Below are 21,477 nucleotides of genomic sequence, written 5' to 3'. Positions count from 1 at the left end.
CAGAACTCCTAGTTTCTTTTTTTTCCAATTTTCATTTCCTTTTACAATTCAATTAACTTCATTTCAGTATAAACGTTTTTCTTAAGTATGGCTCTGTGTGTGAAGTCTTGTGCCAGGAGATGGGAAAGACACTGTCCCTGCCTCCAGGTGTTCCCAGTCAAGAAACAAACCATCTACTGAAGACACTTCATTCATTCCTTATTTCCTTCACTCACTCATTCACTCAGTGAGCAGAATGTTGAATGTTCTATGTTTCCTGCACTGTCCTGGTCATTGGACTGTGATGTATCCTTGAATAAATCACTGATGGTGCCTTGGGGGTCTGGAGAAGTAGAGGTACAGGCAGCAAGGGTGTGAGGTCAGGATGTCCTTCTATTTAACCTTGAACATGTAGCAGGCAGGGGTGGAGGGAGGGCCTCTCTGAGATTCAACAATATGAGCTCACTTAGGAAGTGGACCTGTACAAGTGAGAGGTGAGTGAAGCACTCATGGGTGTTAGATGCCAGCTGAAGCATTTGGACATGTTCTACCTATGATGGGGGCATGGAAGGGACTTCATTGCACAGGGGAGGGGAGTCAGAACACAGAGAAGTCCAGGTGCAGAGACTGAAAAATGACAAGGAGGGACGTTTCTGCAGTAGGACTGAAAGGCTACAGAATCTGGTGGACTGAAGAGATGAGGGAGAGGCAGGGGTCTGGACCATTCATTTGGGAGGCAGGTGGTGCAAGTGGTGGAATGTCGCTAATCCCTGATTGCCCCTGCAGCTTCCTTGCTGCCATTTGGGTTTCCTTACAGAAACCCATCTCTCCTTCTCTGTGAGGATGTAGGTCACTGTTGTCCCCCTATATAGTGAGGACCTAAGAGTGTGACTCATCCCACTCCAAATCACACCCTGACCTGGCCTCCACATGGTGAAATAAGAAACTGGTTGTGGTAGAAGAAAACAAATTAATAATTAACTTTTTAATCATTCACTTGACTTCACTTGGTGGGTTAGGGCACTGACCTTCTGCTACTAGGATTTCATGCCTGCTAAGTACAGAAGTAGGAGTTAGAAACTACTCCTCATAGATAGACAGGGTTTGAGAAACTTCAAGTACAGAATGTGAAACAAGACCAGAGGGATAGAAGTGTGAGTGTCCTAAAAACAAATGCCCTGTTCCTAGCAAGGGCTCCATGGCCAAAGGCTGCCCAACTCAAAACAGGGTTTGAGGCTACTTCTCATGTCATTTCTCCTCCCTGGTCCAGGAACTGCATTGCGAAGAATTTTGCCATAAAGGAGCTGAAGGTGGCCATGGCATTGACCCTGCTTTGCTTTGAGTTGGTGGTGGATCCATTTAGAGTCCCCATCCCAGTACCAAAAGTTGTTTTGAGTTCCAAGAATGGAATCCACCTGCAGCTCAGGAAGCTCCTCTAATCCATTTTGGGACAAGAGCAAGCTCTGAGGATCTCCCTCCTGCCAGCCTGTCTCCCTGTTACCTGAGGCCACCCTCTGAGTATCTAACCAAGTCCTGCTTCCCACATGCCATTCTACCTGACCTCTCCCTCTGGTCCTCTGACTACCCCTCTAACCTGTCATCTTCACCCTATGCCTGCTCGTTTTATCTGTATAGTTTCCTTTACATGCTAGAATGAATTACTACAGCCTCAGTGACAGAACAGCCACAAATTTTCTCTTAGCATCTGGATTCATAAGGCTGAAATGCGTTTCATAGGATCACCACTGAGATGTTGGTAGGGCCATGCCACCTCCAGGGCTCTAGGAGAAAATTCCTGTCTTGGTATTTCCAGCACCTAGAGCTGCCTTATCACATCTCATCTCCTGGAGCCATTCTCTGTACACAAATCCAGCAGAACCTTCGATGTCTCTGTGCCTCTGTCTTCACATTGTCTTCTGTCTTATGAGGATACTTGTGATTACATGGATTCACTCGGATAAAAGAGCACATAGTCACATCTTGCAGGGTTTAGACCATCTTGTGAGTTGTCATTCTGCCTAATGGTTCCCTAGTGCTGCCATTGGTCCATGTTCCCAGTTCCCTTCTGTACACCCATTTGTCAATCTCACACCCTCTCTTTCTTCCTTCCTTCCCAGAATACAGTCCACAATGTCATGTGCCTTGGGAGGAGCTAGGAAGCAAGGGAGATGGTATAGGGAAGAGAGATGAGACAAAGCAGGGAGATAATATCTGCTGTGAGATCAGGACCCAACACCTCAGAGCCCACAGAGGAGACAGCTGTCCAGGAGGGATAGGGGGAGCCGAGGTGGGCAGACACATATGGCCCATCAGAGAGGATGCCAGCAAACAGCTGGCAATGCCTTCCCCACAGGACTGGCCCTGGTAGTTCCCTGCATCTCTGGTGAGCTACCCTAAGTGCAAAAGGGCTTCTTCAACCCTGCCACATTTGGTGACTAAGTGGGTCCTGGTCCTCCAACTCTGGGATCTGTTCCTTTTGTGTTCCTCCAACAGCCTCTCTCAGCCCAGCCCTGTTCTCTTTCTGGCTCCAAACACTGGTTCTCCTCCTGTCCAGCACTAGCCATTACTGACCTAGGGCCCTGGATGCATACACAGACATTTCCAGGCAACCCTCTACCTGTGGTGGAGGCACCTCCTTCTGCCTCCCCAAAGAGCTTCTTCCCAAACCTGTACCTGCAACCAAGATCTCCCATTCCAGTTCCCTGGCCTCCTAGGTCACTGGCCTTGTTCATCCTTGATTTAAGGATAGGCATGGTGGACACTAAATGCTTGACAGAAATGTAGAGCTGGAAAGGGGGCAGGGACCATCCTGAGTAGGATGTTTGGCAGGTCCCCTGACATCAGGTGGTGCAGAAGGGTTCCATGGCCATGATCAGAGAGCACAGGACAATGGGAACTTGGAATTCTGAGCAGTCAGCCATGCACACGTGCCCTCACCACAGCACTCCAGGGGGGTGAGAAGGGCCAGGGAGTGACCCTACTGGCTTCAGGCAATGGGAAAAACCCAGGCTGAGTCCAGGCTCACATGCACAGATGCCTGAGGCTTACATAGAAACACTCCTGGGCAGTTACACCTCTTTGTACCCTTTCACACTGCAACAAGGTAAATGGGGAAACCAGGACCCCATACCCAGAAATAGGGGAGGGACCGAGTTGCAGACCTTTGTGTTGCCCTGGCAGCTAAGGAGTTGCATGCTGGTGCTTGTAAGAGATTCGTTTTTAGAAAGGGGCAAGGTGCAGAAACACAGCCTCCTCCTTCATCTCCCCTCCTTCCTGCACAGGGAAGAAGTCCTGGGCCCTGGACCTTAGGGACTGTAGGAGGGTAGGGGACGAGGCTCCGCCTGTTAGGAGCAGGGCCCCAGAATCCCAGCTTCAACATTTAAAGCTCATTACAACACAGCACAGTACTGTCAAGGGCAGACCCTCAGCCTTCCATATCAACTCAACCCCACCCCCTCATCAAAGACCTCAGACCCAGTCCCATGGTGGGGTAGGTGGATATGGAGCTGGCCAGTGCCTGACAAGGGTTGCCAGTGCAAGCCCTTTCGGTGGCGTCAGGAAGAGGAAAGGCACACCAGGAGTAGGAGACCTGAAGGCACACACTCCAAAAGATCCCTGAAGCTAAACGGTGATTAGAGACCAGCTAATCCATCTACATTTATGATGCTTTCCGGTGGGAGAAGAGATTCCTTGCACAGCCAAAAACTGAGCTGGAAGAGGGTGACAGGGAGATTTTTCTTAGTGTGTCCTAGACCAAATTTAGTATGCCTTCTTTAGTTGTACAGATTCTTGTTCTTGAGTTATTTTCCATTCTTGAATTTATGTACTAGTTGCCATGACAAATATTTAAATAGCCTTTCTTAATTGTTAATTAAAGATTCCTTTCTTTCCCACCAAACTCTGTTTGCAGTTTTGCCTCATAGGCAGTGAGCAGAAGGACCCACCCCACAGGTTAGAAAACAACACCACACTGTACCACACTCATGCACCAGAGCTTAGGATCAGAGGAGACAGCAGGGTGTGCTAGAGAGCTGGAAGCATGAAGTGGACTCATCTCTGGTGCTCTCAGGTCCCCAGCTTCTGTCCTCCCCTCCCACCTGGAGCCTCCCCTTTCCCTCAGGCTCCAGACTTGTCAGCTCTGTTTCTCAACAACACAAGCCTTCAGAGAGAGTCAATACTACCTATGGAGCCTTGGTCAAAAGGGCCCAGAATCAGGAGCTCACTCAGGCTCCTCCCTGATGAACATCTTGGCAGGTTCCTTCCCTTAATGTTGAAGAGGGATAATGGCCTCCTCCAATCCTGCCTCACAGGCCTCCTGACAATCCAAAAAGGAGACTTGGGCACAACCCATGGACCAAAGTTAGTTATGACGACTGGGCTCAGTTCCCAGGTAAGAGCTGTTGAACCGATTTCTTCACTTGTGCAGAGAGGTCTGTCCAGGGCCAGGACATAGGGGAATGTTGGTGACATGGTGAACACTCTGACTAAGGTTTCCAAATCCCAGACTTAGGTGGGCAGTGAGTTCTAGGTCAAACAGGACTTTGCAGGAGTGAGCAGGGGCCCAGGGCCAAGCTTCCAAGGCTGTGGAATCAATAGGAAGAAGGATGTGTCTGCAGGTGATCCATCCTCAGAGCAACATAGAAATGTCCCCACGTCCCAGGGCTGGAATTCTCCTCTCTTGCCCCTCTCCTCATGTCAGGTGCCTTCCCCCCATGCCTAACTCATTCCCTGATTGCAGCTCACTAATAGCCTTAGACTATTGTTGAGAACTACTCTGTGTGGTTGCTGAGACTGCAGCCATGCAATAGCAAGCCCTGAAAGAGGTTATTTTCTCCCTGGAAAACCAGGTAAAAACACAGGTGGCAGACATGATGCAACTCTAACACCAAGGGTTCCCATGGGTTTAGGCCTGATAAATAAATTGTATCCTTTGAAGCTTCTTCTGCTTTGTATACACCTGTAGATACAAACCACATGTTTAAGTTCAAGGCATAAGGAGTTAACACCTTATCTCATGAAATAACTCTTAAAGACCCTCTGGCATCAGCATAACTAAAAGACTTTGATCTATGACAGCTCTCTGTTCCTTCAATTGTTCTCTGTAAATAATACCTGTTTTGTATGACTATAGCCTTTATACATTGATTCATGAGCTATCCATGTATGCTGTATACACCTACACATGCCATTCCCAATAAAAGCCATTTGGAAGAAGGACTTGGAGCATTCTCCACTAGAGGGAATTGCCACCCCTTTTCCCACCAGAGATGCAAGAATGTGTCCAGGATGACTTATTCACCAAACTCGGCAGACAGGAGGATTCTGCTGACCACAGTTCTTCCCATAGAGCTTAAACCTTATTGGTATATGTACCAATCAAAGAGATGCTGCAGAGAGGACTGGGGAAGGACCTCTGATTCACCATGTGGGCCTAAGCTGAAATTTGCCCCAAAACTCCTTCTTTGCTCCTCATACCACACCCTGCCTCAAGGCCTGATTCAGGTACCACCCTTCCCTAAAGCTCCCCTCTAGTGTCATTCTGCCACCTTCCCAGCCAAAGCCCATACGCCCAGGACACCGGGTGACTCTTACACAGACATGGATGATGGCAGTAATGCCACACAGTCCCATCTCGGGAGGGTAGAAATGATACCTGTGAGTTCATATTCCATATTCCTTCACTTTGGCAGTGGTTACCTGGGTATGCACTTTAGAAATTCATTGTTCTATACACTTTTGCATTAGGCAAATTTTTTATGCTATCTTTTTCTAAACACATATGCAAAGTTAAAGAAAGACACCCATCTCAGTGAAGGGCCAAGCCCCAAAGCCACCCCTCTGTCACATGGACTGGGCAAGTGCTTGGTCATAAACAGGTATCCCAGGCACAGCTTCCATTGCCTTCACTGTATCACCCAGACTGGAATGTAAGCTTCTGTTACATTTTAGAAAGATTGCCTATTACAAAAAGAAAAGGAGGAGACTAGAAGCAAGTAGGTTCTCCCACATTTGCTGAGTGAATGAGTCAGCTCTAGGATACATGCACAGTAAGCATTCACAGACACACCTGTTCTCTGGCCCCATCATAGAGGTGACTGTCTAGGGGATACAAACTCCCCTTCCTTCATACAAGCCTCTCAAGGACAGGGAGCCACAGCTGCTCCACAACCCAGCCTGGAGGGGGCTGTGCCCAGGGAGAGGCCACAGCCTGGGCTGTCTTGGGCCCAACTCTTGGCAGAGCTACTTCCCAGAGCCTGGGCCCAGTGGCCTCAGGTGAAGGTGGATGCCATTCTTGGAGCGCAGGACCAGCTGGGGCAGCTTGATGGGTGGCCGAAAGGGGTCCAGGGCATACTCAAAGCGGAGCAGGCAGAGAGCCGTGACCACCTTCATCTCGTTCATGGCAAACTGCTGCCCAATGCAGTTCCTGCAGTGAGCAACAAAAAGAGGCATCAGGAATGGGGTGTCTGAAGTGGTGAAATCCAGTGCTGTCAGTGGCCAACAAAACTCAGTAACTATTTTTGCATGACTAATTGGCTGATTGAGTGATTGCCCTGGGCTCATGAAAAGGGTTGTGGGTGAAGGGTAGGGTCCCAGACTACTGGTAAGTAGATTCCCATTGAGGATTCTGGCTTGGGGCCCCTCTTGCAATGACTCAGACACCCCTCCCCCTGCTGGGGACATGAATATGCTAATGGAAAGAAGAAGGTCCTTGGAACTTACCTTGTGTTAGAATCACCACAACCCAGCATGGCCCCCCTCATCACAGAGTTCCCCAAAGTGATGCCTTCCCCACAAGAGACTCCACCCCACCTCCCCAGACCTCAGGGACTGGAAATGTGGGGCTTCTCCTTACCTGGGCCCAGCAGAGAAGGGTATGAAAGCAAAGGGGTGGCGTCCCACCACATTATCAGGGGAAAAGCGCAGGGGGTCAAAGACCTGAGGGCACAGGCAGGCTTAAATACAGGCCAGGTCCAGAGGGAGGCTGACTCCCCACAGCCTCCCTCCCCCTCTGACCTCCAGGCCCAGGAATAGGATACCTCAGGGTCAGGCCACACAGCACTGTTCCTATGGAGGGCATAGATGTGCAGAGAGATCAGGCTGCCTGTGGGCAGAGCAGAGGGAAGGTGACCAGGTGGCCCTGGCTGCCCAGGATACCATTGTGTCTGCCTAACTAGACACCAGCCTCTGCCTCAGCACTGCCAGTGACAGAAGGTTCGTGACAACCCTCAACACATCAAGTGCTTTTGATCATCATCATGCCAACTTCCTGTAGGTCAGCACTGGGCACAGCACCTGACACAGACATTTGTAGAATGGAACAGAAAGGGACTGAACCCACCCCCACCACAAGGCAGGACATGCAAGGACCATTACACGCTTTTGGCTCTCAATGAACTGACTCTCGAGGCAAGTTATTCATAGCATTATGCTATCAATAGTGACAGCTACCAGTCACTGCTTGCAGACCATGTGCCCAGACCTGACCTTTATTTATGAAGCCCCCAAGTAGAGTTGTACAGGTTGGCACTGCACACATCATAGTCTATGTGAATGATGCCCCCTGAAGTTGTTCAGGGAACAACTTGCATGGTTGTACAGGACAGTCCTGATGATTTACTCCTGGCAGCAACCTTGTAAGGCAGGTCTCTCCTCAGACCCATTTTAGAGAGGAGGAAAAAGAATTTAGTGGTAGAGGGGTTTACCCTTGTTATAGAGCCAGGATTGGACCCAGGCCAGCACAAAGCATGAGTTCTTTGCCATGGGTGCAAAGATTCAGCCAAAGGCACAGATGGTGTCAGAGAAGCATCCTCAATGACCCCAGATTCAACCCCAAATGTACCCTCTCCCACCTGCAGGTAGAGAGCGGCCATCCACAAAGGTGACAGGCTTGCTGAGCTGGCGGTACACCTGAGGCACAGGTGGGTAGAGGCGGAGGCTCTCCTTGATGCACATGGTCAAGTAAGTCATCTTGGCCAGATCTTCCCTGCCAGGAACACAACCAGACTTTTCTGAAGATGGGCAGCAATGGGGTCCTGTGGGAAGACAGGCTCCAGCCCTCACTTCCCCTTCACCACCATCATGTACCCAAGGCCCATAGAAACACAAATACACCAAGTGTTCAGGACACACTGGACTAGTGTGTTCACTCAGACCAGGGACCCTACTCCTCTTTTCTCTATCTTTCCCTCATCCTCACTGCTAGGAAGGGAAAGCACAGAACCCTAGATGTATGAGTGCACCCAGCCATCAGAAACAAGTTCACTCCTGTGTCTCTGAGAGCCCCACAAAAGCCCTGCAAGAGACAGTCTTAGGTTCTGCTCAGTTTCCCCTAGGGAGCTGGAATGGAAAGGAACAGGGGCTAGTAGTGATTGTTGAATGCCGTAATAAATGCATGAGCAAAGACAAGTTCAGGTAAAAAAGAAAAAAATATATATATATATATTTATTTATTTCTATTTCTCTGTTTCCATTTGCCACTAGGAAGCTCAAACCCAAATGTGAGATCCAACTATAACTACTAGGCAACACCTTATTCCATAGCCCCTAAGTTTTCCGCCCACTACTTTTTTTTTTGCTTGTGCTTTGTTGTTTTATTGAATCCATTATGTTGCTTCAAGTTCTAGATAGAATAAAGTGAAAATAAAATAAATATTGGGTTGGCCAGAAAGTTCATTTAGATTTTTTCCATAAAATATAAAACACATGTTTTAATTTTCGCCAATAACTTTATTGATTTGACTATTTTGAGTATGTGGGCTACCTCCCACGAGGTATAATGTAGATTGTTCTCAATTAATTTCTGGCTTTGATTGCTATCAACTTCAACTGGTCTACCTGACCATGGAGCATTGTCCAGGGAGAAATCTCCAGCATGAAACTTCTCAAACCACTTTGACATGTTTGATCAATCACAGCACCTTCTCTGTAAACTGCACAAATTATTTGTGTATTTCAGTTGCATTTTCACCTTTCTTGAAATAATAAAGCATAATATGCCAAAAACTGTTGCATATTTTCTTCCATCTTTTATATTAAAATGGCTAAACAAAAATTCTCGAACTCTGATGTTTTTATAATGCATGCTGATATGATAGCTGTCATAATACAATCTAACAAAATTGTTTCAAACAAATTTAAAGAAAATTCAGTGATACTAGAGACATCCTACAGAAAAAAAAAGAAAAAAACATTTTGATCAAACCAGTATTTCAACTTCCTGCATCCAGACCTGTTCTTGTAGTTATCCACCTCAGAATTTCTGGCTCTGTCCCTCACCTGAGTTCACCCCTCCTTACAAAGCCAACTTAAGCCCCACATCTTCTGATTTGTCAGTCTGCAACATGTTGTCACTCATTCTTTAGATTTCTCTAGCTTTTCAGTTATGTGAGTTAATCTCTCTAAAAACTCCCCAGAGCACTAATTTGGTTCCTCCTCCTCCTCTTCCCACCCACACACCTGACAGTACCTAACACATGGCTGGACACCCTAGAACATTTCCAACATCCATCCCTTAAAAATAAGGTATGGAGACTTTATCCTCCAAATATTAGACCCTGGAATTATGTGGATCTCCCTCGACTGAATCTAAACATTCTCCCTCCAACTGAGCATTTTCTGCACCACAGCCAGGTGCCTCGCCCAGGTACTGAGGAGAGGAGAGAAGGCAGGGAGACAGGGATGTGAGGGAAGAGCTGTGGGAGGTTCCCAGAGAGCCTGCTGCAAAGAAAGGTCAGTATCAGTGGTATTGTGGTAACAAGTTCAACATGAACCAAATGACAGAAAAATTCAAAGTTTCTGAGTGATGGACCTTGGAAAACAGCTTTTTCTCCTTCACCAGTGGGATCTGGCTGATGCGCCTGACCACCTGAAGGCAGGTGGGAAGGGATCAGCTCCCTTGGCTTTGCCAACTCTGTTCATCCTCAGTTTTCACTTCTTTGTCTGCCAGCATTCCCTGCTCTATCCAGGAGGCCACGAGGGTGCTCAGGTTCTACCATCAGAGTCAACACACACAAGAAATCTGCCACCTTTTCATGACCTTCTCTACATTACTGACATCTGAAAAGGCTCTGTTGAGGGAGAAGGGGCTCAGGGGTGCATCCTTCTACACTGGAGGTAACAGGACAAAGGTTGCTGTCTTCACCTCTTTCCAGGTTGGCCCTGTGTCATCAGGGATGACACCAGACAACATGGGCACAGCCTTTCCCCAGAGCTAAGCAGGACAGCCTGGGCTACCTGCAGCCTCACTCACCACTGGAAGGAGTCCCTGTCCTCGAGGATCTGACAGATTTCCTCCCGGCAACGTTGCTGGTGCTCTGGGTACAGGGCCATGCAGTAGAGGAACCAGGAGATGCCACTAGTGGTGGTGTCATGCCCTTCAAACATGAATGTGTCCACCTCAGCCCGGATGTCTCTGTCAGACAGCTTGATCCCACTTTCATCCTGGGTTAGGGTAGGCATAATGGAGCAAGCTAAGGCATTCGGGGTAGGGGTGAAGAAGTGCTAATAACAGCAATTGTAAAATGAAGGTCCGAGGGAGGTAGAGAAAGCTCTGTTTCAGATGGGAGGTTAGGACCTTCCCCCAGATTGCTATCTGATCTCCCAAACTCAGCCTGCATGCCTCTTACTCCAAGAACTCTTCCCTGATCCTCTGGCCATGTGACCTGTGACATTGACCAGCATGGACTCTTGATTCTGCTCATTTATCACACACAGAATGCCGCCAGACACAGGGAGAGATTTTGTGAGCATCCACCTCCTGTTCTGTCCACTAGACTATAAGCATCTGGGGGCAGTGTCAGATCTTTCTCCTCTGCATCCCTACCACAGGAACTAACGCAGGGAAGTGCTCTGTGAGTCTACAGACAGTCTGAGTAAATGAATGAATAAATGAATGAATGAACGAATCTGTGATTCTAAAATTTAGGGCACTGAGACTCCTCAGAGCCTTAGACATCTGGAATTGCTCTATGGGCTACCTGACTTGTTACCAGGATTCCTGCTACTATATCTCTCCCCACAGCCACAGCCAGGCACACCCTGCACCATCTCACCCATGAGCCTTTGCTGATGTGTCATGGACAAAAAACTGACCATATTTGCTGAGAAAGAAAAGGAAAATGCTTAACCACCCACCTGCTGTGCAGTGCTCCCTGCCCCTGAGGGTGGCCTGAACACACCAATTGAACCAGTTCACAGGAAGGGGTGGACAACTGTGCACTCACCCGAGCTCCCAGGAGAATGTCCAGGAAATCCAGGTGCTTCCGGTTCTGGATCTTTTCCTGTTCCTTCTTGTCTTGCAAGGCTGCCTTCCGTTCCCGGATGACTTGGTCTAGGCCAGGAGAGCATGGCGTCACTGCCCAGGGACCCAACCTCTGCCCATAAGGGAACAGAAGTTCTACAATAACAGTGTCCCAGATTGGCCCAAAGGAGTGACGTTAGAGCCTTGACTTCCTGTGGTTGGGCCATGTGGAAAAGGCCCACCTGTGTGGTCATGGGCCACCTGGCAGGCCCGCAGGAAGCGGCGGCCATGTGCAGTAAGCCTGTAGATGAAGTCATTATGGTACTGGAAGGACTCGATGCGCTGCTGCAGCAGCAGAGTGAGATCCTTGACTGCCTCATAGTAGTTGTTGTCCCTGCACAGAGACAAAAAGGGAGGGGCGCTCAGACCCTGACCCACAGCACAGCCCCTCTCTCCTTCATATCAGGAATCCAGCCCCAAATCAGCTCTTTCTCCTTTCCTCCCTCTACCAATAGGGCAGAATCTGTCTCCCCACCTTGGGCAAGTCCAGCTCCCTCCAGCAGGGGTTCCCTAGGGCAAGACCTCTCACACCAGAGCCCAGGAGTCCAGCCAAGTCTCCCCTCTGAGCTGGCCTGGGTTGAGACTACCATCAGCCCCATGTGCTCTCTAACCTGTGGCTCAGGCCGCTGTGTCCTTTGCCAAAGGTGCACTTCATGAGTGTGTCCAGCGCCATATGGCCCACATCACCAAAGATGTCAAAGCTCTTATGCTCACAAGCCTTTTCCTCCCACTTGTCCTGGAACCCAGAGAGAGTGAGTAATATGGTGGGGCCACAGGGCACCCAGTCCCTAGCCTGCCCTCTGTCCTGCTGGACTTCAGGCTCACAGGACAGGACCAGGAGGCAGGCTATCCACAGCATGCAAGACACTTCTTCCCTGTCAGGGCTGCCTGTATAGAAGGGAACTGATGGGCCAATAGGTAGTGAGCTGCCCAGCACAGTGGGTGTGTAAGTCAGGCCTGCAGTAATGTGGCAGAGGAGTGCCCTGCAAGGGCAAAGACCACCTTGAATAACCTCTGGAGATTATCTGGGCCTGAGATATGGAGCCTGACCTTGACCCCTGGTATCCCTTTTAAAGGAAGAGTTGCCAATGGCATTGTTTTAGGCAGTTGTTGTAGATAGTGAGGAGACACATTTTAGACATGAATGGCCTTCCTCATATCCCCAAATATATGCATCCCTCAAATCTGCTCCAGTAGGAGCCTTATTGGGCCCCAAGAGGCCCATTGTTCTGTGGGAAATGCCTGGGACTCCTGGGGCAGACAAGGGCCAGGGGTGTCTGGCCAACTGGAGCTCCACACCTAGTCAGCTCCCAGCAGGCATGTGATATCAGGAGGCTTGCACTGCTATGTGCAGGAAGGACTTCAGGGCCTCAAAAATTTCCCTTAGTGTCCTCCCCCTGGGAAAGTTGGGTTCAGAGGGGATGGCCAGCAGCCACAGCCTCCAGGATCTTGGGACAGGAAGCTCACGAGCATGGCATTTGTAGACTCCGCAAACACCGTCAGGTAGGGCTTCAGCACATCATAATGGAAGCCAGGTGTGAGCAGCTTGCGGTGCTGGAACCACTTGGGTCCCTGGAGAACCAACAGGCCTTTCCCTGGGGGAGAGATGGGAGAGGAGAGACTCGTCAGTACACATAGTCCTGGCCCATCTCTGGCAGTTCAAGGCTAAGCAGGCCCATCTTACCCAACCCTACCCTAGTCCTCCCCACCCAAAATCACATCCCATCCCATCCCACCTCTACCTTCCAGCCATGCAGCCTCTGGTGACAGCAGCCTTGGGCCCATGACCATACCTTTCCTCCAACTCTTGCCCTGGGCAAGCACCACCTGTAATATCTCTAGGATCAACTCTAGAGCCACCTCCTCCAAGAAGCTATTCTTCACACTCACACATTTCCCACACCCCTTGCCCTACCTGTCCTGGGCTGAAGACACACCCAGTAGGAGAAGGTACCAGGGCCCCACCTCCCTGGATAACTGACTGAGTGTGGACAGGCCAGGGAAGGATCCTATCACCCAGCACCAGGAGCATGGAGGGTGACCACTCACCAATCCATGGGAGGGAAAAGTCATACACATCTGAGGCCTTGGGGTCTGTAGGAAACAGAGAAAATCTGACTCAGTCAGGGTTGGGGGATTTCCAAAAAAGGTTCATTGATAAGTAGGATGTGAACCTCTGCTGCCCTACATAAGGTACAGGCCCAGGACTCCTCCACATGTGGTAGCATGATCCCTTTGCCCTCAGTAAGTCCTGCCCTCTCCCAAGAATGCTCACCCCCTCGGCTGTACACAGCTTTTGCATATTCAGGCTCATAGATGTTCAGGAAGCCAAGGAACTGTCCAAACCAGAGTGGGTGGGCGTAGGGGAACTCATGGGCCCAAGACACTACCTTGTCCAGGCTCCCTGTCTGCTGCATCTGTAAGGGTGAAAGAAGGGCATGTCAGTCAGGAACCCAGCATTACCAGCCACAGTGAGTCCCTCAGCCTGCCCAGGAAGGCCCAGGGAGTATACATCCCTCCTCCTACACCCCATTCCCAGCCTATCACCCAGTCCCATCCATCTCTGGTTCAGTCCCCTCTCCAGCCACAGAGCCACTGCTTTCCATCCAAACAACTCTCTTATTGTGTTTGGTTTGACACAACAAGCCCAATATGTCCAACCTATGGCCACCTAGTGCCTGCCACTAACACTCTATCTACACTGCCTCCAGAAAGAGATTTCGTTCCAGCATTAAAGCTTTTCATTAGGAAGATAATCCCAGCTTCTTGTTCAAAAGGGAAATCACCATGATTCCATCCTAACTCATTTGGCACATTTTTATTGAGGACCTACTAAGTGCAAGGCATTGTCTAGATGTCTCAAGAGAATGAGACAGACATAGTCCTGCCCTTTCATTCTACAGGGAAGGCTGATAAGACCCGTAAACAGTTAAGTAAAGTCATTGAGTCCCTAGTAAGTTCTAAGAAGGAAATAAACACTGCTACAAAAGAGACTAACAGTGGGACCTGCTTGAATAACAGCAATCCATGTGGCTTCTTGTTGGAGATGACATTTAAGGTGAAGCCTGAAGTATGACAAGAGGCTGGGCATGTGAAGAGAAAGGGAAGGAAGTTCCAAGTTGAGGCAACAGCAAGTACAGAGGCTCTGGGGTGGGTAAAAGTGTGGGGTCTTCCAGCAGCTGCCTCATGGCGGGACAGTGCCTCAGTTGAGGTTGGAGAGATCATTCCAAGGGTGGTATGTGCCTTCTTGGAGTTTTTCTAACCACACCTACACACCTAGAGAAGTTGATATAAAAATATAGTGCACCATAAAATCCTTTCTGAACCTGCCTTTTAAAAAATTTGACATATCTTGTCTTACTTTTCAAACTAGTGCATTTAACTATCTGTCAATATTTTTTCAACAATTACATGCCATTCCACTATATGGATGTACCATTGTGTATTTAACCATTTTTCTCTATTTTGACAGGATCTTTCAGACCCTTCAGTGACCTCCCCATGGGTCTAGGAATGAAGTCTGAGCTTCATCATTTGGGAGGAAGAACACCTAACACTTATTAAGTGCTTGCTGTGTGCCAGGCCTTCTTCTTGGCACCTTACATCTTGACCTCATAGTTATTGTAACCATCCTCAATGGTTACAATAACTATGAAGCCCCTTTTTAAAGAAGAGGAGCCTAAAGTACAGAGATTTGAGGTTCCTTGCCAAGGACCACATAGCTTGTAAGGGAAGTGGGATGGGAAAAGTTTACTCCATGGCCAGCAACCTTCAGAGTTTGACAATCTGGTTTGAATATAAATTTCCCCTGTTGTTTAGATGCATGAACTTGGGCAAGTTTTTTAGGCTCTCTGAATCCTACTCTCCTCGTCTGTAAAATGGGGGCGATAATACTTAGCTGACAGGATTGCTTCAGCATTAAAGAAATCATGCAGGGTGTGTGTGTTACTAGGTTTATCAGGTGCCATTCAAGGCCCTTAAGGAATAAAATATGCATGAAAGGACCTAGAGCAGGATTCTGCACAAGCTGAGCCTTTGACAAGTAATTCCCTCCCCTTCAAGCCCACCTCTCCCCAAATTCATCCTCCATGCCTCCTCCCTGCATCTCCTGGCTCATCCTACTTCCAAATGCACCCAGCTACACTGAAGAATGTGCTCTGAATATGCCCTAACATACCTCCACCTATGGATAAAGAATTAACCAAACCCTCCCCTGTTACATGGAAGCTGACCTTGGCTTACACTCTCTAACTTTGTTTTATTGGACACTTGATACCCTTAGGATGTCAACTGTGTTGCTAGGTAACATGGCTATAACAAAAATAAGCTTTGCTTGGTAAATAAGATCTGAACTAGGAAGAACCATGACTGAACAATAAACACTTGATGGAAAAACAGGCTTTGGGTTTTCTTCAGTGTTAGTGCATAGCTCTTCCATGAACCCTGGGACAGTCAGTGAGAATCCATGGGGCTTGGGGATTCTAAGACCAGGTGGACACATACCTGCCAATGTGGGTCTCATTTCCCTGCCCCTGGCCAACCACTTAGGAGCAGGTAGATGGCTGATGTGGATGTTGTGAGGAATGCCTGAAGTGCCCTTGCTGCCAAGCTGCCCATATCCTCAGAGCTGCCTGATGCTAACTGTGTCTGTGGCAGTCTTATGTGTGTGAATGTCTGAAACTAAGAATGTTTCCTGGGGTGTGGCATAATGTCTGTGCCCTTGCTGATACTATTCCTTGTTCCAAATACACCTTCTAGCCAAGTACTGCCTTTTTCTGGCATCCAGCCTGAATGCCCCACTCCAGGAACCTCTCTATCTTCAACTGAGTGAAATCTGTCCCCTCCAGGCTTCTCCAGCACTGTTAGTACCTTATCCATGCTCTGCTTGGTGTTATAATGGCTTGCTTACAGGACCAAAAATATTAATAATGTTAATACTGGCATTCATTGAGTGCTTAATGTCATCAGACACTGCACTAATCCTGGTAGATGAATTCTTTCACTTAATCCTCAGAAAATCCTACAAGACAGGCACTGTCATAATTCCCACTTCATAGATGAGGCAGGAAAGCTCTGTCACATGGTTAGTTACCAATAAAAGTGGGATTCACACCCAGAACCCCTGACTCCCCTCTGGGCCATGAGTTCCAAGTGCACAGGTCACATCTGTGGCATGTCCAGGTCACTGTGGAGCTCAGCACTGGGACCCAGGAACACTACGTACTTCATAAAGTGAGTGTGGAGAAAATGGACGGAATAGAGGAAATGAAAACGAGGAAGACAGGAAAGGGGGGAGAGAGCACTCAATGCATCTGCTGAATGTGGACACTGGCCAGGGATAGTCAGCCTCATGAGGCACCAGCCCAAAGCCTTGCTCAAACAACATTGCAGATGTTTATTTGTTTGTCCCTGTTGGCTCTAAATGCCTGCTCTGGCTAATCCACATTTGCTGTTTATTTCTATATCCTCTCTTTTTTTAAATGTTAGATTTATTTATTTTAGAGAAAGTGGAAAGGACAGAGAAAGAGGAGAGACACACTGATGTGAGGGAGAAACATGGATTTGTTGCCTATCATATGCACCTCAACAGGGGCCTGGCCCCAACCCAGGCAGGTACCCTGTCCGGGAATGGAACAGTCAACCTTTTGCTCTGTGGGATGGCACCCAACCAACTCAGCCTCACCAGTCGAGCTGCATTCTATCTCTTCACATAGGAAATGGAAGGGAACAGATATGTATTCCGTATCTCCTATATATCAAGTATTATGTAAGTAAATTCATAGATTGCCTCATACAGAATGGATAATTACTCCCATTTTACAGATAAGAAATGTGAGGTTCAGATGAGAACTGATTTGCCTATTGCTTGTAGGTTAATACTGCTCTCTCTGGTGAGTGCCCCCGGGTTCCCTACTGTACAGTGAAGTTTGTCAAGGCTGCTGTGTTCCGATGCATACATTGTGTGCTGCACAATCCTAAAGTATGTGAATCATGTTAAGGTCTGTGCAAGTGCTGGCCCAGCTTTTCTTTCAAGTAAAGTTCCCTTCCATGATCCTCACCCATGCAACAAATCCACGTGTCTTCCAGGAAACAGTCTTGAAGAAAGAAACTGAGCGTCTGATAATGTCTGACACAAGCCACTTTCCCCAAGGTCCCTGGACATGGGACCTGGCTACTTTGGTCTCCGGCCACCCATCTTTTGCCTTTCCCGGGGCTCTTCTCTTCCTAGACCCTCTGCACAGTCCAGTGAAATCTCCCCATTGATCTTCTCACTCATTGCCTTGGAATTACCATACTAAGTTTAACCAAGGGCTGCAGTAGGGTTGTTATAAGTGTCTTACTTCCCTGGTGCATACAATGTCAAAACGTTTATCACTACACAAAGTGACAAACATAGTTTCCATCTACCAGTAAGAGGGAACTTCTGCTGTCCTTGACCCATTAGCTTCCTCCCTGCTGGTTGGCATTCCTAGAAGTGCCCCCTTCATCCTGAGTGTCTCATTTTTCCACCTGACCTTCGGGGTTTTCCTCACCAACTTAATTTCTAATCACCATGACTGCTGATCTCCTCTCCATCCCTCTCAAGTCCACAAAACCTGATTGGACAGTTGCAGGGAGAGACTTAAGTCACAGAGAAACCAGACTCACAGGATCTCAAGGGTGGAAGGTGGCCTGGCTGGCCTGTTTCATCTCAGCCCACTCCCTTCCTCCTCAGTCATGAGTCTGCCCCTCTCTGTCATTCCCACCCAGGAGTGGAAGCACTGACCTCATGCTGGCCATGTCAACAGCTTGATCCAGCCCCTACTTCCCATGCCCAGCTTTCTCCTATGTGCCCTTGATTGCCCCAGGAGCTTGGTAGGAGTAAGGGGAGCTCTCAGCACCTGGCCCCACTACTGGAACTACAGCCCCATTCAAACCCCTGGGGTGTTCTCTGTCTGGGGGCTCACATGGCTGCCTGGCCAGCTCCTCTAAGTTACACAACTGGTCACCCACTCTTTGGTCGCCCACAGGCAACCTGATCTCTCTGCACATCTATGCCCTCATAGAAAAGTACAGTGTGGCCAACCACACAGTACCTCACCCCTGGGGCCACAAGTCTAATGGGATGCTGTGGGGACCACCCCCCCCCCCTGGAATGGGCTGGTTTTTAAGTAAAGCCTGTGCTCTCACAATTTGACTGCCTGAGCTTTTGCCCTAAGAACATGGCCAGGCGCCACCCATCCACCTTCATGCCCTTCTCCCTTGGGCTGAGGAAAAGAAAGGCCCAACGTCTCCATGCAGTCTCAAGGGATGGCCTTTCCTGAGCAGGCAGCTGGCATTCCCTCTCCCAGCCCCAACACTCAGGTCAGATTTGTGGCTCCATTCCAGGGGCCCTAACCTCAGGCCAATAATGTAACTCACTCTCATGTGCAAAGTCCTCCCAGCCCCTCTACGTGGAATCGACAGAACCCTAGAAGAATAGGACAGGACATAAACCCGCCTCAAGGAAACACATTCTGAGAATTAAGGAGGATGACAGTTAGATGCTTCTGAACCTCTAGGCTGCACCTGAGACCAAGAAGGCAGAAGCTAATTCTGATGGACAGTTCCTCCCTGCCCCAGGCCCGTCCTTCCACCACAAGTCCTTCTCCTCCTTTCCTACTTCAATTATCACTTGACCTAAGAATCACTGTTTTTTATCCTCACCCAAGGATCCATTTATTGATTTATAAACAGAGAGAGAAACATTGATGTGAGAGAGAAACATCAATTGGTTGCCTCTTATACATGCCCTGACCAGGATTGAACTCTCAAACCTAGGTATGTGACCTGAGCAGGAATCAAACCTCAGACAGTTTTAGGTGTATGGGCCAATGCTCCAAACAACTGGGCCAGGGCTGCACTCACATTTGATGGCCTGATTTTATCCTGAATGAAAAGGCATCAGTCCTGAGTCTGCCCTCAAGTCAATCCTGAGCTACAACACAAACATAAGCAAATTCCTTGCCCTTTCTGAGCCTCAGTTCTCTCATATGCCCATTAGGGAAAATGATCCCCCCACTCTCCTTCTTATTTCTCAACCTGTGGCTTGGGACCAACGAGAGCAGAGGTGCTAATCCCTAGGGGAGTGCAGAGTTGTTGAGCCTGCCACAGTTCTCCAGGAAACCTTAGTAGTGCCAGAGATCGTCTACCCCTCCATACCTTTCCTGGTGCCAAAGCCTTTCACATACTTGTGTTGGAGGCAATAGCCAGAGCTAAGCCATGTTCTAGGCCTTCTACATACTCTCAAAGTGGGTCACAGTGGCTGGAGGGAGAGCGGGAAGGTAGAATTTGGGGGTGAAAAAGAGCAAACTCTGATGTGAGGGTAGGGGAGCAAGGTGCCCATCCTAGAAAACTCAGCTTCACTGGAGGCAAGGGAGAGTGGAGGGGCTATGAGAGAATAGGGATTGAAGGTCTCCCAAATGCCTCTCATACTACCATTAGGGTCTGACCTCAACCTTTCTATCACCTCCTTCTGTACTTAACAAAGCCTCTCCCAAACCCCTCCTGGTTCCTGCACTTGCCCTCTCCATCACTCTCTTTCCTCTATCAATACCCCTCCCTACGCTCCACCATCCACTCTTTGTTCATTCAGTGATGCCTACTATGTGCCAGGCTTTGTACTAGACCTTGAGGGTACAGGGGTGAATCAGACCAGATCTCTATGCTCTAGGGGTTCATAGTCAATATTGGGAAAGATGAACAAATAAACAGAAAATGACACCCCCATGAAACAACTGCTGAGATACAGAGCAAGAGGCTGATACAAACTCCTGGTTAGGCACCTGACCCAGCTCAGGGCAGGGAAGGCTCTGGTCTCAGATTTCCCCTCTACACAGTAATCTTCTTAAGAGTAGGACCTGGGTCTGATTCACCTTTTTGATGCATCCATTCCTTTCCTGGGTGTCTCCAAAGTTACTAGGACTTCCTGAGAGAGGAGATTATGTGGGGCAAGAATAAGCCTGAGCAATCCTTATCTGAAGGCCTAAGAGGTGTTCCTGACAATGGGTGTTAAGGTGCTCTCCTCACCCTGAGGTAACTGGGCAGAGCAAGTGAGGATCTGAAACAAAGAAGATGTCACAATTCCTGAGCCAGCTCTTAGGCAAGGCCAGGAGATCCCCACCTTTGGGCACACAAACAGCTTAGATGGCCTGGGTGGTTTTGGGTGACAGTACTCATCTCTGCCTTCACTTTCATTTTCTGCCTTAAAATTGAAATCTTTACACTGCAAAGAACAAAGAGAATGCTGATTAAGCTTTAAACAAGATTACCTAATTTTTTCAAACTGTCCAGGATTTTTTTTCAGATGCTATCCAAGATGCTAGCCAAGGCTTTAGCAGAGCCTTTGTCAGAACCTTTGACGTCAAAACAATGGGAAGGAGTCTGTGGTGCCCTTGGGCTCCAACTTTAAATTGCCCCCACCTAGGCCAGCTCAGAAGGTGGACTGAGGGGGAGATCGGTGGCAAAGGTGAATGGAAACCATGGCTCCCAGGATATCACTTCCCTGCCCTACTAGGGTCTCCTTCCTTGGCCCACAGGAGACTGGAATGGATTCTCTGAAGAAAAAGAGGACATCTTCTTTCTCCACCCCTCCCTCTTCATACCATTCCCCACATACCTCGTGGGCATGCCCAAAGAGCCAGTGGGTGGGGGGCCCTGGGAAGCTGTCCATAGCCCTGGTGAGAAACTGCCTCCGCATCAGCAGACCAATGAGCTTGAGGAAGCCTAAGACCAAGATCAGTCCAGAAGACCATAGAGCCAAGCGGGAGAGGCTCAGGGAAAGCAAGACAGACCCCATGGCTGGAGTTGCAGCCACCCAGGCTCCTTCTGCTGCTTTGTGGTTCACTTATACTCTACACGCTGGCACCTTGCCTGATCCTTCCCCCAGCCAAACCAGATCAGCAAGACAGAGTGGGTGGAGCTTCCTAAGGCAGAGACAGCAGCCCCAAAAGTCACAAACTACAGCAGACACAGCCTGGCTCACTCATCTCAACGGAACAGCTGGAAAGAAACCAGGTGGTGGGCTTCAAAGAAATCAGACAATGGGTATCATACCTTGGTTCCTTGGAGGAGAAAACACATGGCAATCCTTGGTATAATCACTGGAATAACATCTGTTTTTTCCTGTAAGTCCCTTGTTGTTTCAGGAGGCTTCTACACACTGTCTCATTTAACCCAAA

General features: G+C 48.7%; 2 protein-coding genes across 2 annotated transcripts in view; one reads left to right on the top strand and one right to left on the bottom strand.

Moving 5' to 3' along the window:
* LOC114496231 (cytochrome P450 4A6-like) overlaps nucleotides 1–1,443 on the top strand; it is a 99,776-nt gene extending 98,333 nt beyond the window's left edge. Inside the window, 1 exon segment of the mRNA XM_028511510.2 lies at nucleotides 1,250–1,443. Within this exon segment, the coding sequence (XP_028367311.1) occupies nucleotides 1,250–1,418 (169 nt within the window). The 3' untranslated portion in view covers nucleotides 1,419–1,443.
* Nucleotides 1,444–5,728: 4,285 nt separating this feature from the next.
* LOC114496229 (cytochrome P450 4B1-like) lies at nucleotides 5,729–21,110 on the bottom strand. The gene is made up of 12 exons (XM_028511509.2): nucleotides 20,916–21,110; nucleotides 13,554–13,695; nucleotides 13,328–13,372; nucleotides 12,746–12,873; nucleotides 11,890–12,014; nucleotides 11,461–11,612; nucleotides 11,202–11,308; nucleotides 10,229–10,419; nucleotides 7,830–7,963; nucleotides 7,017–7,081; nucleotides 6,833–6,915; nucleotides 5,729–6,403 (listed from the first exon to the last, which is right to left on the bottom strand). Exons 1-12 carry the CDS (start codon nucleotides 21,093–21,095, stop codon nucleotides 6,220–6,222), a joined length of 1,536 nt encoding a protein of 511 aa, XP_028367310.1. The 5' UTR covers nucleotides 21,096–21,110; the 3' UTR covers nucleotides 5,729–6,219.
* Nucleotides 21,111–21,477: the final 367 nt, after the last annotated feature.

The sequence above is a fragment of the Phyllostomus discolor genome, chromosome 5 (genome assembly GCF_004126475.2).
Source record: "Phyllostomus discolor isolate MPI-MPIP mPhyDis1 chromosome 5, mPhyDis1.pri.v3, whole genome shotgun sequence".
Classification (NCBI taxonomy): Eukaryota; Metazoa; Chordata; class Mammalia; order Chiroptera; family Phyllostomidae; genus Phyllostomus; species Phyllostomus discolor.
This window is presented reverse-complemented; position numbering and strand designations above follow the sequence as displayed.

Excerpts from the sequence above, each read along its gene's own strand:
- LOC114496229 (XM_028511509.2), bottom strand. The coding sequence starts at position 21,095 with ATGGGGTCTGTCTTGCTTTCCCTGAGCCTCTCCCGCTTGGCTCTATGG. Across the intron at positions 13,373-13,553 it reads AGCTGTGTACAGCCGAGGGG|ACCCCAAGGCCTCAGATGTG; the intron begins GTGAGCATTCTT and ends TGTTTCCTACAG. Across the intron at positions 7,964-10,228 it reads GACAGGGACTCCTTCCAGTG|GGAAGATCTGGCCAAGATGA; the intron begins GTGAGTGAGGCT and ends TGTTCCTGGCAG.